Raw genomic sequence first — 18,674 nt, forward strand, 5'->3', positions numbered from 1 at the left:
AATGCTGGTTCTGATAGAAAGGTGTCAGAACACACAGTGCGTCAGTTTGTTGCGTATGGAGCTGCATAGCTGCAGATCAGTCAGGGTGTCCATGCTGACCCCTGTCCACCACCGAAAGAGCCAACAGTGGACACGTGAACATCAGAACTGGACCACGGAGCAATGGAAGAAGGTGGTCTGGTCTGATGAATCACGTTTTCTTTTATATCACGTGGATGGCCGGGTGCATGAGTGTCTCTTACCTGAGGAACACATGGCACCAGGATGCACTATGGGAAGAAGGTGAGCCGGCGGAGGCAGTGTGATGCTTTGGGCAATGTTCTGCTGGGAAACCTTGGGTCCTGCCATCCATGTGGATGTTACTTTGACACGTACCACCTACCTAACATTGTTGAGACCATGTACACCCTTTCATGGAAACGGTATTCCCTGGTGGCTGTGGCCTCTTTCAGCAGGATAATGCTCCTGACACAAAGCAGAAATGGTTCAGGAATGGTTTGAGGAGCACAACAACGAGTTTGAGGTGTTGACTTGGCCTCCAAATTCCCCAGATCTCAATCCAATCGAGCATCTGTGGGATGTGCTGAACAAACAAGTCTGATCCATGGAGGCTCCATCTCGCAACTTACAGGACTTGCAGCTAACATCTTGGTCCAGATCCCACAGCACACCTTCAGGGGTCTAGAGGAGTCCATGCCTCGACGGGTCAGGGCTGTTTTGGCAGCAAAAGGGGGACCGACACAATATTAGGAAGGAGGTCATAATGTACTGCCTGATCTGTGTATGTGTGTTTATATACACTGTGTTCCACATTATTTTGCAAGTGACATATCAGTAAGATTTCAGTACATTCAGATTTTAGTTTTTCTAAGAAAATGTTTGTTTATTTATCCATGTCTTTTTAGATAACTGGTATCAATCTCAGACAAAAATAATTTGCCAGATGGAAACCCTACTTAGAGGTTGTTCCACATTATTAAGCAAGTTACAGTTCTCATGCAATATGGGGAAGAAGAAAGATCTTTCTGTAGATGGAGATTATCGAATTATCATAAGATATGTGATTTAGAGCAGAACTCTGATAAAGGCTTATTAAGGAAAGTTCCTGTCAAAAAATTAATTGTATTAAAAGGGCAGCTATAAAAAAGCCAGTGTTGAGCAGCAAACAGGTATTTGAAGCTGCTGGTGTCTCTGGAGTCTCAAGAAGCTCTCCATGCAGGCTGGCAGTTTCAGCCACTCCAAACCAAACCTCACAAAGAGAAACATTTACAGTGGGTGTAGAAATAAAAGACTAATTCTCAAATAGTTTTATTCACTGACTAATCTCAGGATGGTTGATGAGTGGCCACCACGTTCCAACAAGACTGTGACGTCAGCAGGGAGTGGAAGTGAGATGGAAGATCGCGTAGGGTCTCAAAATGACTTCATCAAGATATGTGGAGTTCATAGCTGACATTTTCTGCTATGGTATAAAAGAAGGCTAATGCCTTCTGAAATACAATGCACTATGCACTATCCCATGCTGAAAAATAAAAAAACACAGCAATAAAACTGTTTGAAAATGTATTTCTATGCATTTGTTTTTTCTGTGGATTTTTTTGACTAATGTTGATGACCAACTTTTTTTATGCTTTACATCATTCCAAAGCTATGTGAGGGTGTGTATATAATAACAGCACTTGATAAATCATAATAAAATCTTTTATTTTTTTCAAAATCATCAGCATAACATCACATCCTACGTTTTAATAGGAGCAGATGGATAAATAAGTAACACTGAGAACACAATCAACCGCTTAACTAATGAAAATGATAGAAACAACAGGCATATAAATGATTTACTAAGTCTTTCCCATGGTTATTTATAAATAAGCAGGTGAGCTACGCTGCAGTTACTTTTGGCCTCAAGATCATTTAATTTTAATCTGGAGTTTTGTGAAACAATTTTGGGAACCCATTTAAATTATCTGAATTTCTGCAAGAATAGCTTTTGTGATCTGATTCACCAAACTTGGCAAACAACCCGACATTCTATTGTGCCACATCTTCAATCAACAAAATGTGCAAACAATCAAGATCATTAACAGAAACATGTCAACCTCCAGGTCTGATATAATGGTTTCAGTTAAGGTGTGGGTTTGACATGCCAAGTTTAAGAGTTGTGGTGTACTGCTGAATTCTGTGCAGTGACCTGATCAAAATCACTTCAAAAGGTATTCAGAATAATAGTTAACTGTAGAAAAGTGTGATTTTTATTTGGTTGGTTTATGCTTGATGTGTTTACACATGAACAAGCATCCAAATAAGCTTCTGAAATTAAAAAAAAAAAAAAAAAAAAAAAGCTTTTTTATGATGCAGCGTCTACTTTGTTTAGTATCAGAATAGCTTGAAGAATATTGACCAGCACAAGAGAATAAAAACATTTACTGTGCACACCTTTTTAAAAAGACTTAAATAAATGTTTATATGCTATTAGATGCCATTGAAGAAATTCAGAAAAAGGTTTGCAAAGTTTAGTAATAACATTCAGCATGTAATGGGTGCCCTATTTACAAAAATCTGTAGCATTTTGCATAAGCCAATGGCTCATTGTTTACAGCATTTGTATTATACAAGCAAGGCTAAATTACTTTCTTTTTGCAATCTCAATCTCAGCTGTGATTTTTGGCATGTAATAGCTGAGCATTTTTGGCAAATGTTGATGATGTCTCTGAACACCCACAAGGGGGTGGCAGATCCTTAAAACTGACAGTGGTAGCTGTTTGCTGCAGACAGAGGGGCGGCGGGGTCGATGTGTTTGAGGTGACATGCGTGACAGAGCAGGTGTCCGTCCAGAGGATAGCAGCGGTGACCCTCCTCGTCATTCAACTCCATGTGACAGTCCTGGGGAAAAGAGTGACCGTTCAAGTTCATGCTCTTCTGTTTTAAGACATTAGCAGATCTTTGTTAATATCACATGCCAAGGCATGGAGGCCTCAGGAGAAGTGGTGATTTATTTCCAACAACAAAGGCTTCTTTACTCGCATTAAAGGGGTCATATGATGCTTTTTAAAGGTTTCCTTTTCTTTAGTATTTAATGCATCTATTAGTGCATGTATATGATCCGCAAAGGTACAGACCTGCCTAAAACACCTCGACTGAAGTCCAGATGTTACAAACGCAAAGAGAGAAGCTGAGGTTTCAGTGAAATGTAGTGTTGTCACCATGTCATAAAGATGCTGTGTGTTTATTTCAGAAAATGGATGAATTAGTTCATTGTCTTAGTTACAAGACAAAATTTAACTTGTGTACAGCACATTTTATAAAAGGACAGCTTCCTGAACCTGGGACAGCAATACGCACGTAAATATACACTTAAGTATGTTTTTTAAACTGTATTTTAATTTGTCTCATCAGGACATAAAGTTGTTACAGTGAAGAAGACAAATTAAATTGTTATAACTCGGGACATGCCTGAAGCCGAATCCTATGTTCGGAAAGGAAATGATGCATTATACGGAGCCTCTAAAGGGACATAGTGATGAGATGGGAGGAAAATATATATTTCATTGCTTTATATAGTTGGGTGATTATATTGTACATTATTTGCACGCATTAGGGAGGTGCTATCAATATGCGGGGTATTGAACAAGCTTTTGAATGTGCACTCGCTTTTTACTTTCCATTTCTCGATCACGCATACTCTGTGTATAGGGAGTGGCGATACTGACCACACATTTTACAAGATAAGATATTTGTCAGTGATGCTCAGGATCTGTTGCACACCAAATCTCTGACATCGTCCTGTCAATCATCTCTCCTTAATATCTTCATGTGAGAAGTGAAATCTGATGTACCGTAACTACAACAGCAAGCCTAACCACATCCCTTTAGGAGCTCCAAAAAATGCGTGCCTCTCCGGCTTCGGGCACATCCCTAGTTATAACATCGTATAAGAAAGTTAAGAAAGGTACAAAAAGCCAAAAACGTACCACTGTGAAACCTGCTCAAGTTGTGCTTGCTGAGTTGGTTCAGGTCTTTTATAATCTTACTCAGACTCAAATCGATTTGCTAAAACTGACGACATTATTAAAGGATTAGTTCACTTTCAAATGACAATTAGCCCAAGCTTTACCCACACTCAAGCCATCCTAGGTGTATATGACTGTATTCTTTCTGATGAAGACAATCAGAGATATATTATTAAATATATGGAAAAAGCTTAACTGACGTGATTTTTTTGTAACTTGAATACGGAAGGCAGTCACACAAATGCATCGCTTCCCTTCAGAAGGTCTTTATTAACCCCCCGGAGCCGTGCAGAGTACATATTTATGATGGATGGATGTGGATAGAAGCACTTTCTTCAGCTCATACTCGTGACCCCTGTTCAATGCCATTATAAAGCTCAGATGAGTCAGGATATTTGTTAATATAACTCCGATTGTGTTGCTAATTTTCATTTGAAAGTGATCTAATCCTTTAACTGTGTGTTTACTGTACAGTTGTTTTAGAAGCCTTAGAAGCTGAAGCTCGCGATTATGGTGAGGGACGTTACGTTTCTGTTTCACTCGAGGTTTTTGGCCAATCACAACACACTGGGTCAGCTGGACAATTAAAGCACACTGAGCTTTTCAGAAGGAAGGACTTTGTAGAAATCGGCGTGTTTCAGACAGACTGTGAATAGAGGAGCTACAATAATGTACAGTATGTAAAGAATAAAGTTTTTTGAACATTAAAGCATGTTAGCCTATTCTAATACACCCAATAAAAAAAAAAAAAGACTTAAACAGCATCATATGACCATTGAGAACGACACTCAATCAGAGCACAGACTTGCGTAGTGTTCTGACCGTGTTATTGTAGTCGTCTCCCAAGCTCAACTCACCTCACAGTGATAGCACTCCACATGGTAGTCCTTGTCCATGGAGACCACTCGAATGGTTTCATCTGATCCCTATGGGAGCAAACAACTAGTGAGATGATGACACACATCTGGAAAAACACAGCTTTTCACAACACACACTATGAGATGACCATACTGAAATCTTTGCTCTCTGCTCCAAAATAGCCAGACAGAAACACGTTTTATCATCTGTCAACAATTGACTAACAACTAATACAAATAATTGTTTTTTCACTGTGTTAAAGCCAACCCAGACTCACTGGAAATACTGCCTGCATTTCTGCAAAACCTGAAATACACTCTGCAGTGTACATTTGCTGCACTTATCAGGTGACGCTTTAAGCGTTATATTTTTTTCTCCATTGCAGGTACGGGTTTATTAAACGTCCCAGACTCATGACAGAAACCTACCTGTGGGTAAATTTCTGCAAAGTGATATTGCATTGGTTGTAAAATGTTTGATGGCAGTTTCAAAATGAAATGTCCAGTAAGTGGCACTAAATGGCGTCTTCAATTTTCACCAGAACAGTTACATGTGACTGTGGCAATGTATTATGTTGGTTGTAGTAAGTATTGCCACAGTTTGAAAATAACATTTGAAAATAAAGTACCACCTACACTAAACCCTAAACCTAACTGATAGCATTAACAAAAGCAAAGTGAGATAAAAATGCTTTACTTTAAAATTACCTTAGGTAACCATGCCATTTTAACTTGCTTCTACAAGTCTTTCAGCTCTTTTTTTAATGGTTTCATGAGACTCGTACATGATCGCTTCACATCAAAAGTGCACTGCTGTACATATACATATACATATATATTATACACACACTATATTGCCAAAAGTATTGGGGAAACCCCTCCAAATCAATGAATTCAGGTGTTCCAATCACTTCCATGGCCACAGGTGTATAAATCAAGCATCTAGGCATGCAGACTGCTTCTACAAACATTTGTGAAAGAATGGGGCGCTCTCAGGAGCTCAGTGAATTCAAGTGTGGTACCGTGATGGGTTTCCACCTGTGCAATAAGTCCATTCGTGAAATGTCCTCGCTATTAAATATTCCACAGTCAACTGTTAGTGGTGTCATAAAGTAGAAGCAATTGGGAACAACAGCAACTCAGTCATGAAGTGGTAGATCACGTAAAATCACAGAGCGGGGTCAGCGCTTGCTGAGGCACACAGTGCCCAGAAGTCACCAACTTTCTGCAGAGTCAATAGCTACAGACCTCCAAACTTCATGTGGTCTTCAGATTAGATCAAGACCAGTGCATAGAGAGCTTCATGGAATGGGTTTCCATGGCTGAGCAGCTGCATCCAAGCCTTACATCACCAAGTGCAATGCAAAGCGTTGGATGCAGTGGTGTAAAGCACACCGTCACTGGAGAGCAGAGACGTGTTCACTCACCAATCATGCTTCTCTGTCTGGGATTTGCCAGGAGAACGGTTCTTGCCTGACTGCATTGTGCCAAGTGTAAAGTTTGGTGGAGGGGGATTATGGTGTGGGGTTGTTTTTCAGGGGTTGGGCTTGAACCCTTAGTTTCAGTGAAAGGAACTCTTAACGCTTCAGCATACCAAGACATTTTGGACAATTTAATGCTCCTAACTTTGTGGGAATAGTTTGGGGATGACCCCTTCCTGCTCCAACATGCCTGTGCACCGGTGCACAAAGCAAGGTCCATAAAGACATGGATGAGCAAGTTTGGTGTGGAGGAACTTGACTGGCCTGCACAGAGTCCTGACCTGAACCCCATAGAACATCTTTGGGATGAATTAGAGACTGTGAGCCAGGCCTTCTCGCCAACATCACTGCCTGACCTCACAAATGCGCTTCTAGAAGAATGGTCAAAAATTCCCATAAACACACTATAGCTGCAAAGGGTGGGCCAACTCCATATTAAACCCTACGGATTAAGAATGGGATGTCAAAGTTCATTTTACTGCATCTGGGTGTTCATTTCAGCTGGACATTAAAGTGAAATTTATGTATAGGTAAGACTATGTTTTTGCAGTTTTGCAGAAATGTAGGTAGATACACATATTTCCAATGAGGCTGGGTTGATTAATGCATGTTGCTATTAAAGGAATAGTTTATCCAAAAAGGAAAATCCTCTCATTATTTAGCTGTGGTCACTATACACGTCTCTTTTCCATTCAACAACAGTCTTTTGTGTCCTATGGAAAAAGATAACAACAGAAGGGTTTGAAACAAAATGAATTAATTACAATTTTTTTTGGATGAAATATTCCTTTTTGTTTTCTGATCTTTTCTAGGTCAAGCAATCATTACAGCTGCAAAAAGTATTAATGTTACTCTTGACTGTGATTAGAGAGAAGAAATTCCTGTAGAGTTTCTCATGCAGGTGCAGGATAAACCGAGCTCTTGCTCTGAAGTGAAGCCTCTCTTGATGGTGTTGGAGTGCAGCATGCCTCAGGGGTCATCTCTAATTATAGATGGGTGGGTTTAACAAATGACACATGCCCTAAATTAGTAGTAATCACTCCTTCATCAATGCTAACAGAATTAACTTCAGTAAAAGGCCTAAAGAAGGGTTTAAATGTTCTGGAATGACCTAGATGTCCAGGTTGGTGTAAGTAACTGTAGTTGTAAAGGTGTGCTCAGTAGTAGAAAGTTCCCAGGCACTGTTTGGTTAATTGTCCCATAACAAGGAATGACACATCACGAGTCTAATCTGGCACTGGCAGTGCCTTGCTATGACATATGGCTCTAATACAGGGGAAGATGTTTCTATGACACAGTCTGAGAATATGGCTCATCTAAATGCCCACAATGGTGATTTCATCCAAATGAGATTTACATGTCTTACCTCGGAGGGCAGGATCGGCTGATTACATGCTGCACATTTAGGTGCTAGAACTCTGAAAACAGACAGAGAGAGAAAACTAATCACACAGATCATACATTAAATGGCTTCTTAATGAAAGTCTTCCATGAAAGTTAACATAAAAGGTATCCGAATGACTCTTTACCCAGAATACAATAACATATTTAGTGGCCCAAGAATTGGGTACTTCAGCCTCACTTAAAAATGTCCGAATGTCACTGCATTTGCCAAAATATCAAAGCTAGTTCCTTCTGCAATCAAATGATGCTGAAGCCTTTCTCAGATCTAACTGACTACTTTTACAATGACTTTTAACCAACAGGTGAGCTGGTTATGACTTTCTTAACAGACAACAGTGAACGCTGTTATCTTGAGAGCTGTATAATATATATTAATGTATATATATAATATATATATATATATATATATATATATATATATATATATATAATCAATATATAATACAGATTAAGCATTTGCACAAAAGCATGAGTGTTGCTGCTCTCAACACTGCTATTCAGACCAGCAGCGCAATTTCAAGTGTAATATTATGTTTATACAACAGTTCAATAAAGCTAATGTTGAGTAACTTATATTTTAGTCTATTTTTGCTTCATCATCTAAAATAATTCCATATAAAGTCACAATAGAATTCAATGTCCTGCATTTCAGATGAATACAGTTTGAAATGAATTAACATTTTTAAAGAAATTGGTTGAGTGAATAATACAACTACTCTTTTATAAAGCATCTATTGTTTTGTTATTTTAAACAAGCTTATTTTTGTGAAATGTTTTGATTGCAAAGTGCTATACTTATCTAATGCAATAGGGGCAGTTAAAGGAACTTAGGTTACAGGAACTAGCCACCAGGGCAGTTCCCGAAAACTAAACGTTCCCAGAGGGACCGCCAAGAGGAACTCTGAAGTGATGTAAACCGTGCTTGTTGTTGTGACTTTTATTTTGACAGTACAGTGGACATTTATTTTGACGGTGCTGAGAACACCAGAGCCTGAGCACATAACGCTCACATTCTCCATCAGTTTATGATCTGTTTAACAGTCTTGTCTAATATGTTATTAGATAGAACTGTTGTGACAGTAAAAAGTATTAGTGTTACGTTGGATTTTCTCCTTAGCGTAAGGATTGAGAGGTCCATCTATCACCGTTTTCCATGTTCATAGAGTTTGTTTGTGAAGTGAATATATAGGCTATAAACTGTGTTTGTACACAGCTTTTTTTAAAAATGGCGAGTACTGGTGTTTCGGCCAATCAGAGTACACATTCGTCACTGGTAGTTCCTATTGAGCTGGTTAGGTCAAACGGACCGGGCTTTGGGGGTCAAACGCGCTCGGGCACGGTTCAGAACGCCTAGTGTGAGTACACTCTTGGGCCACTGTATGACTTGGAAGTGAAAGGTGGATGGAGTAGAGGGGAAGAGAGGCTCCAGATATGCTGGCTCTTCCATCAGCTTGTGCATAGCTCAATCCCAGAAGGACTGAGTGGAAAGGCTCTGTTTGATTTCATCTCCATATGGTCACCACCTGACTGACTGTCTGGGGTTTTGGAACAACAGTAATCATTGCTCAGTTCACTGCTCACGGCAAAGGATGCATGAGAAGAATTTGCAGTGCAGCAAAGTAGACACACACACACACACACACACACACACACACACACACACACACACACACACACACACACACACACACACACACACACACACACACACCCTCAACACCAATAAAACTCACAATAAAATGTCATTACATCAAGCTACTGCTAGGAAAATGCCTGTGAAAGAAATTATAGAGAAAACTCCACAACACATAGCACACATATACCATCAACTGAAGGAAATATATAGCTCACTTTATGCATCTGGAGTTAATCTTTGCTTTCCCAGGCAAATCTTAGTCACCAAGAAATAAAAATGGAATGGAATTCTTATTCTTAATGGAATATTGCAGTATTTATTATACATGATGTATCTGTGGCACTTCATTGTTTTTAATCATTGAAGATTATGACTAGAACAAAAAAACAATCAATTGAAACGAACCAATCAAGAAGCCGTTTTACTCAGATATACGTCAAAATAGGGAAGAAAAGTTGGTCACATATTCCAGTTCACTCCAAGTACTGATTTTTATGGGAAGCAGCCACCAAGTGCACTATAATAATATCTGGTCAAAGGCTTATACGGTCATCTTTTTGCAGTTTTGGCCAATGTAAGTTTCTTGATTCAAAAGCAATTCTATCAATATACAGGCTTCACTAAATAGACTGCTGCAAGTTGTCTCACTTTATACTTGAATCAACATTTCTTGAATCAATAGGCCCTTGAAAAAAAGCCCTTGATATAAAGTAACAGTGACACTTTATTTTAGGTGTCTTTAACTACTATGTACTTACATTAAAAAATAAGTACAATGTTCTTTTGTGTTCATATTGTATTACAAAACACTTTGATGGTATGGGTGAGTTTAAGGTTGGGTTGAGTATTTAAATTGGTAATTATATGCAGGTCTTTTTTTTTAAATAAAATGTAAAAACATGTGCATAATAAGTTCATTGTATCAAATGATTAATTTAAATGTTTGTACATAGTAGTTAAATACACCTAATATGAACAACGATTTGCTCTTGACCTGGAAACCATGTTCAATCTTTCAATCAAACCCTGTTCTGCTCTCAGTATATAGTTGACTCTTGCTCGAATATATATTGTGTTCATGTTTAAAGTTATTACAAAAATATATAATAACATTTTACTGTGAAGGATATTTCTTTTTGTAGAAAAAAAAAACTGTTTTGTAGAGTTAAGGCCCTAAAAATCGAAGAACGAACTGACGCCATTTCGAACAAAATCAGGCCAAAATAACCTTCTTTTGGATTTCGTTTTGGGAGTTGGAAACAGCGTGCCAAAGTGAACTTTCCAGAATTTTTTTTCCCTTCGGCTGGTAAACACCTTTGTACTACCATTAGTCTGTGGCAATTACGTAACATGCTGAGCCTCCGCTTTCTTTCACACTGAAATCTTTTCCAGTTCATTTCTCCTCTTGAGCCTATGGAAATCAGACGTCCGCAAGTGAAAACATGAACACAGTGGAGAGCTGCTTTATTGTAGAAAGCAAAGTTGTACTTCTGATGAAACGAGACACTGTTTAATATAGTAAAGCTGCTTAATTTTAAGCAATCTATTGTATAAAGTGCTATATAAATAAACATGACGTGACTTTACTGGAGTGCCAAAATGATCTTGTACAAACATATCCACGTTTCTATGATTAGATGCTTTTCTTATGCTTTATTAAAAAATGCTTGCTGTTTTCTTAATTCTGTTGTGTTTATTTTGTTATTGAGAGGAAAGCGCGCAGCACATATTTACATATCCATCTAAACGTCGCTCTCAGCAGTGTAGGCGGTGTTGGATGTTTGCTAACAGTATACTGCTGCAAAGGTATTTTGAACTTCGTTTTACCCCTAAACGAAAAAAAAACAAACTTTGCAGTGAAAATATTGGTGCTGCACATAAAATCAAACACACAGCATGGCCAGTGTAGTCTAAAGGCACGGAGGACGATAACTATAAAGATAACGAAAAATAAATAGATAAATAATTCTAAATGAAAAAGAATAGCAGAGTCCACACCATAACTAAAATGATAATGGCACAGAGGAACAATATCATTGGAATCACTTTCACAATGATGAACAAAAATAATGACAGCCAATCAGAATCCACCCTGCTTTAAAGCGGCAGATGAAAAAAGTGCAGTGCGTTTAGAATAAACAGACCATTTATCGTCTGATGGTGTGGACTCTAATATAGTTATCCTTCTTGGTGTGAATGGGCCGTTGTGAGCTTAAAAAGAACTCAGTCTGATAAAAAGGGTCATTAAATAAACACACTTAAATGTATGAATAAAAATTCGACCCACTCACCTGTGGTAGTCCTTCACACAGTAGATCTTATTCTCTGTGTCCACAGTGAAAGGCACGCCATCCAAACTCTCATTACAGATGGCGCAGCGGAAGCAGCCTGGGTGGTAAGACTTTCCCAGCGCCTGCAGGATCTGTGGAGGAACACTGTGTTCACAACAGCTACACATTTTGTGTGTGATAGGCCTCCTGTCATGTCAAAATGACTCTTAAATGTAAGTTACATCTGACCCACTTTATATTAAGTGCCTATAAATACTATGTACTAACATTTAAATGAATCATCTGAATCATATACAACATGAACACAATAAGTACAATGTACCTAACAATGACTACATAGTTGATAAGGAGAACTAATATAAAGTGGGACCATCTATCCACATCAATGTAAGGAATGATGCATAATAATGAGCTGTACAAATTAAACTCAACCAATTCCTTCAAGCTCCAGTTGATTCTCAGTAGTGTGATATTGTGACTAATGCAGGGTGTGGCGGTACATCAGACTCACCATGTCCATGATTAAATGTCCGCACACGTTGCATTTGTCAGCTGACTGCTGGAACCCAGAGTACTGTTAGAGACAAGAGTGAGGACAGAAGTGAGCTTAAACTGACTCTCATTCCTTTCCGTCACTTCATTTTCTCTAAACCACACAACATTAACAGCTCAGACGTAATCATTCCTCTAATTTAAGAAACTTCAATAACACAAACTGTATTTTTAGTGTCTGGAATACCATTTCACCTCTTTTGAACGGACCGAAAGAGAAACATCTCTTACTCACCCTGATTAAATTTGCTTTTGTAAGCATCCATAAGAGCTTGATGTTTTTACAAAAGCCAATTTATTGCACAGCAAAGGAAAAAGGCTACACTCACTGGTCTTGGGTGCTTGGGACCTTTCAAGTTAAAGTTGTCTTTTCAAAGTAAGAGCTACCAAAATAAGCCAAATAATACAATTTCAGATACCATTTGTTGTTGTGGTATTCATATCAAAATTACTTTCTGAAATTGAAATTGTTGTTTTTAAAAGGAGCCTGGTCTCATCAGAAAAATGTACCTGTGGGAACGTTTTCGCGAGTCACAAAATACGTACATATCACTGCAGTTTCAATGTGAAATGTCCAATGAGTGGCGCTAAAGCACGGTTTTATTTATTTATTTATTTTTTTGATAACCGTAATATGGTACGTTTTTATGACGTTGGCTTTTATATGAATCGCCACAGTTCTGATTTGAAATTTTGTCCGGTGAGTGGCACTAAAAGTGTAGTGCTCCATTGTGTTTTAAAATAACGTCCCACCAACACTACACCTAAACCTACCCGATAGTGATAACAAAAGCAAATGTGACATAAAAAGCATCCATAATCGTGTTGTTTTAGCTTGTTTTGATCTCTCATCTTGGAGCTCTTTTACTGTGACTCGTTTTTCCCTGGATTTGTACCCAAGTCTTCCTCGTCCCACTCCGTATCAGTTGAGCTACCGAGCAAGCTTGTTATGTCAGAAAAGCGAAACATATAGAGCTGGTTAACCCATGCAAAGTCCAAAATATATTCGCTTACAAATCGTGCACTTTGGTAAAAAGTGTTTTGAAGTCATAACAGACATAAAATCTTTATTAATCCACAATCTGACCCTGTAATCGTAACTATGTATGAAAACGATTAAAAGCGCTTGCTGTTTTACTGCCTCTAGTGCTCGTTTCTGTTGGAAACTGCAGTGATATGTACGTATTGGTACGTATTTTTGCGACTCACAAAAACGTTCCCACAGGTACGTCTTTCCATGAGTCCAGGTTGTTTTAAAGTAGTTTTATGCAGTTATGCTGGTCAGAGAACTTATTTCATGTTTTGATAAAGATAAAAAAGCCTGCTGTGATGCAAATGTGTTACAACTGAAAATTAAAACCACATTGTTTTGATAAATGTGGTTTAATAAATTGTGAGTTTTTAATACGTTTGATACACTTATTTTTCTTCAATAAATGAAAAAATCCTCTAAATATATGTCCGGCCTCTGATTTTATTCACAACCCTCGGCATGGCCCTTATTGAGTTTGGATTCAAATTATTTTTATTTTTACAAATGTTACCGTTTTTGTTAATGAACATAAGTTTACATCTGCATCCTAACGCAAGCTACTACTACTGTCAACTCAAGCTACTGTCAGATGTGCATTTCTAAGAGACAAAACATGTAATATTACTAATATTGCAGCCTGCACTGCAAAACTGTGCTGAAGATACATGCCATCAAAGTCAGGAAACACAAACCTGTTTCATGATTTGAAACAATATCACTCACCCGTTAGAACATGCAGAAACTAAGAAATTAATTCTTCTATTTATTTTGGTAAGGAAAAATGACAGGAAAAGTGTAAAGAATTCAAAAATGTTTTGAATGTTCTACCTTTGGTGAAATGTTCACCTGTTAGGCAAGTGTTTGTCATGTTCTGACAATAAAGAGTAGTTTAAAACCACAATTAATTATCTGGTTTCTACAACTTTCACTCAGGAGCAAAAATCTGCCTTTAAACTTAAGATTTGACATTTATCGTGATAATTATCGATATCGACTGATATAAAAACATTTATCGTGATTTTTTTTTTTTTTTTTTTTGGTCATATCACTCAGCCCTACGTCAACATAAGGGCAATATATCACATCACCAAAAATGATCAAGGTCAGGTCCATATATCGTGCGATAAGTCAATATTTTGATTATCACGACAGGCCTAGTGAACTCAAAATCGGGTTCATGTTTTGAAACTTGACCCCTCATAATGTTTTAAAGACATACTTTAGATAAGAGGACACATTCTTCTGACATAATTATCTATGACCCGTGTCTCAAGTCATGTGCAGACATGAACACTCCATAAAAGGAAGAGGGGAAGACAGCATACCAGGAAGTCCTCTTCACAAAAGACTTTCCCACAGACGTAGTAGAAGGCTTTTCCCCGGAGCTTTCGACCTGCACAAGACACACACAAAAACATTTTACCACCAATTCAGCAACACTACACAGCACTACAGCACAGTGATAAATTATAAAAATCCAAAAGAAAAATGACTTTATTTTAAAGAACAGTTCTTTTGGTTACTATTTCAGTCCTTTTTTAAAATTTGAAATTAACTTGTATTTTCATTTTAGTTAAAGTTTTAGTAATTTTGTTGTGTGTTATTGTCATTTTCATTAAATATGTTTTTATACTTCCTATTAATTATTAATTCATACAGTTTTATTTATAGTTATTTTGGTACACAGTACATACATTTAGTACATAAGTTTAAATAAGCAAACAAATAAATAAATACATAAAAATGAGAAATGTTGCTTTGGCAGCCAAAGCTTTTTGATCATTTATTTCGGTTAATGCTTTCAAGTAACAAAAATGTTTTTTTACGGTTTTAGATTTAGTTAACTATAACCTGCGGTAATGCGGTGTTGATAGGATTTTCTTTAAACTGTTTATTACTCCCAATAAAAGGACACATGATTGCGCATGTAAACACACTCACTGTCACAATCTTAATTGTTCTCACTTCAGTCTTCAGCATAAACCTTGTTAAAGTTATAACTGAATCTGATGCATTTTACAAGGTTAAATTAAACCGGGGGCTAAACTCTAAGCACATGATGGAGGGTTTTTAATGAATCTAATGAACACACACAGTAAACGCATTAAGAAAGTGTCAGCACTCTGCTAAACACGTGCTGCTCAGAAACGCAATGCTGTTTTCCAGCTCATGGTTAGGACTTCCTGTCCCAATCTGGACTGTTTTTGGCTTTTTACCTCAAAAGACAGACAGACAAACCCTTCCCATTCAGACAGACCCCGTCCCACAGGAAAGGGGAACATTCCGCACATTTTCTGCAGAGGGGGGTTCAGGCCGATGTAGTTAACCCTTATAAGCCGAAGCTCAATGAAAGCTTTCATGTTACTGCCATCCCGGCACAGTGGAACACATTCAACCTGAACAAAACGCTCGCTGAGATCACAGGGCCAATGAGTCTGCTGGCATTAAGAATGTTTGCTTTAATGCTGAAACGATCACTGCTCATGTTTTTCTAGTCACACTGACACATGCCTCCGTCTCAGATGCACAAGTCATTGCCTGAAACGGTTTTGAGTGCTGAGATGTGCATTACCATTCAAAAGTTTGGGTTAGTAAGATTTTTTAAATGTTTTTGAATGTCTCTTCTGCTCACCAAGGCTGCATTTATTTGATAAAAAATACAGTAAAAACAGTAATATTATGAAATATTATTATTTAAAATAATTGTTTTCTTAATATATTTTAAAATGTCAATGTAATGTAAAATGTATTTCTGTGAGGAAAAGCTGAATTTTCAGCATCATTACTCCAGTCTTCAGTGTCACATGATTCTTCAGAAATCATTCTAATATGATGATTTGATGCTCAAGAAACATTTCTAATTATTATCAATGTTGAAAACAGTAGTGCTGCTTCATATTTTTTAGGGGAAACGGAGATTTTTTTTTTCAGGATTCTTCAAAGAAATAATTAATTTGAGGTTGAAATCTTTTGAAACATTATAAATGCCTTCATTGTCAGGTTTGATCAGTCAAATGCATCCTTGCTGAATAAACGTATTAATTTCTTTAAAAAAAAATAGGGATGCACCGATACCAAGCTCATGTACTTGTACTCGTACTCGTAACAACACCCCTGATACCAAAGACCGATGCCTCACGAGACGTAACTGACAGAATTTTCCGTGCACGGAGACACCGGCGGCAGCAGCAGAAACAATGTCAGCCTCAGCGGTGTGGAAATACTTATAATTTAATGATGACAACACACACATTGAGAACTGCATGCTTTCAATCACAATTCGTTATCGATTAGTGAAGGCGGGATAGGCGGATCGCGCTGAATGACACAGACCAGAAGCGCTCTCTCTTTCTTGCGCGCGATCCCCGTTCCTTCAAACAGCGCGCAATCAGTTCTCCTCACGCCTGAATGGTCAAATGCACACATGGTTGTCAAAATGTCCATCGTGTGGAGTATCTTACGTAAATACAGTCGGTTATGGCTTAAGTGGATGTAAACAATTGGGTGAAAACAGGATATGTGTCAGTATCCATGCATTCGGTCTTAAAGGTAGCCTATATTTGTCATTGATGTTAATAAAACAACAAAATATGTTAAATAAATGTATAAGTTTATTTAATTTGTATCTCTATAGTATTGTTGTACTGTTTGTAATTTGTTTGTAAATTACTTTTTATATATATATATATATATATATATATATATATATATATATATATATATATATATATATATATATATATATATATATATATATATATATATATATAGGTAATTATGCCCTTTGAAGGTTATTGGACACTGAAATTTTTGTTCTTTAAGTTTGTGAGAAGCACATAAAAATGATTACTTTTTTCATTAGAGTAATAATGAAGAGAGAGAGACAAATTAATAAATGTATAGGCATTGGTATCGGCGAGTACTAGTAAAAAGTATCGGTACTTGTACTCAGTCCTTAAAAAATGTTATCGGTGCATCCCTAAAAAAATAAAAATAAAAGTATGGTATGTATGGTAGAGAATGTAATAACCAAAACAATTACATTATCAAGCATGGTCAGTATGCAACAGACAATCAGCAGTATGTAGGAAAATGAAAAGACATTTGTTGTGAGTGAAAAGCTCACAGACGAGATCAATCTGTTGTTAGAAGAAACAGATGTCAATCACAGGGAATGCTGGGAAGATGTGAATCATGGGACGATGCTGCATCTCAATTTGTATACTATCCATCCTATATAGCGTTTAAAATTAAAATTGTTGAAATGAGTTTCCCAAAGGTTATTTTTTTCTGGTTAGAATCTGAAGTCCAGATCTGTGCACACTTTAAAGGCCTTTGCACACTGGAGTCCGAAATGTTCGCATGCCTTTTTTGTATTCGTAATCCTAAAAATCTGTCACGCACAAAGACCTTGCACACTGAGTCCGATGCGTTTTTATGAATGTGTTGCGAAAAAAAAAAGCAAAACAATACAAAATGAAGTCTTCAAGCAGTGAGCATGATTTAGTTGTCCTCTCTCTTCTTAAAAAGAGAAAAAGAAAGGAAATATAGGGTCAATTGAATTTCGAGATTGCATAAAGAGAAAGGAGAGTTCACCTCATCAAGGAGCTGCGTGATTATCCCGAGCATTTCAAAGTTTACTTCAGGATGTCAGTGGCTCAGTTTGATGCTTTGCTACTGGCACAATCTGTCTTTATATTCTGTGTCTTTGTATTCTGCACTTTGTTTGTCATTCAGTGCTGCTGTTTTGTGCTGTAGACGACGTGGATCAACTTGTCAGATGGCATTCGGGATTTTTGCGTTCGCGTATGGTGGCTCTGAATTGTCAAAATGTCTCTCAAAATGCATGCCACGGATGTGAAAAACGCAGAAAATCTAACCTGAATATCTAATCCGAATATTTTTTTGATGGACGAAAGTTTCGGAGGCAGTGTGTAAACGTGATTGACATAACGTGAGGTCGAATTTATTTTTTAATGTGCGAAAATTTCACATGCGATTTTCGGACTCTGTGTGCAAAGCCCTAAACAGCGGATATTGCCCACAACGAGGATTTGATTAGAACTACAAACACAAATAGCAAGTTTTATAAAACTACAAACATGACAGATGCACAAGACCGATAGTTAAGTAGAGAGGTTTAGATAAGTTGTAACACTCAGCCTATATAAGGCAGTTTACACAACGTCAAACTGGTTCTTTAACTTTTTTTTTTTTTTTAAACGTGTTTGAATAAAATTCTCCACAAAAGAAACGCAACCCAATGTCAACCCAAAGTGTATTATACAAGAAACAGCAATATACCAAAACACCAACAATATATACAATATATAGATATATAAACAAAAATGTATGTATGCGTGTTGGAATAGTCCGTTTCAGTCCAATGTAGTGTGTGTGTGTGTGTGTG

The 18,674-nt window shown here is 37.4% G+C and overlaps 1 protein-coding gene across 3 annotated transcripts in view; it reads right to left on the minus strand.

Moving 5' to 3' along the window:
- Nucleotides 1–2,275: 2,275 nt before the first annotated feature.
- limd1a (LIM domains containing 1a) overlaps nucleotides 2,276–18,674 on the minus strand; it is a 58,247-nt gene continuing 41,848 nt past the window's right edge. The window contains exons 3-8 of one of the 3 annotated variants that reach the window (XM_067399783.1): nucleotides 14,590–14,657; nucleotides 12,191–12,253; nucleotides 11,680–11,810; nucleotides 7,715–7,766; nucleotides 4,868–4,936; nucleotides 2,276–2,883 (exon numbers count right to left, since the gene is read on the minus strand). In XM_067399783.1, the coding sequence (XP_067255884.1) occupies nucleotides 2,740–2,883; nucleotides 4,868–4,936; nucleotides 7,715–7,766; nucleotides 11,680–11,810; nucleotides 12,191–12,253; nucleotides 14,590–14,657 (527 nt within the window). In that variant the 3' untranslated portion in view covers nucleotides 2,276–2,739. Of the gene's footprint in view, nucleotides 2,884–4,867; nucleotides 7,331–7,714; nucleotides 7,767–11,679; nucleotides 11,811–12,190; nucleotides 12,254–14,589; nucleotides 14,658–18,674 lie in introns of those variants that run through there. The other 2 variants (XR_010896356.1, XR_010896355.1) reach the window with 2 other exon arrangements.

The sequence above is a fragment of the Chanodichthys erythropterus genome, chromosome 2 (genome assembly GCF_024489055.1).
Source record: "Chanodichthys erythropterus isolate Z2021 chromosome 2, ASM2448905v1, whole genome shotgun sequence".
NCBI classification, from domain to species: domain Eukaryota; kingdom Metazoa; phylum Chordata; class Actinopteri; order Cypriniformes; family Xenocyprididae; genus Chanodichthys; species Chanodichthys erythropterus.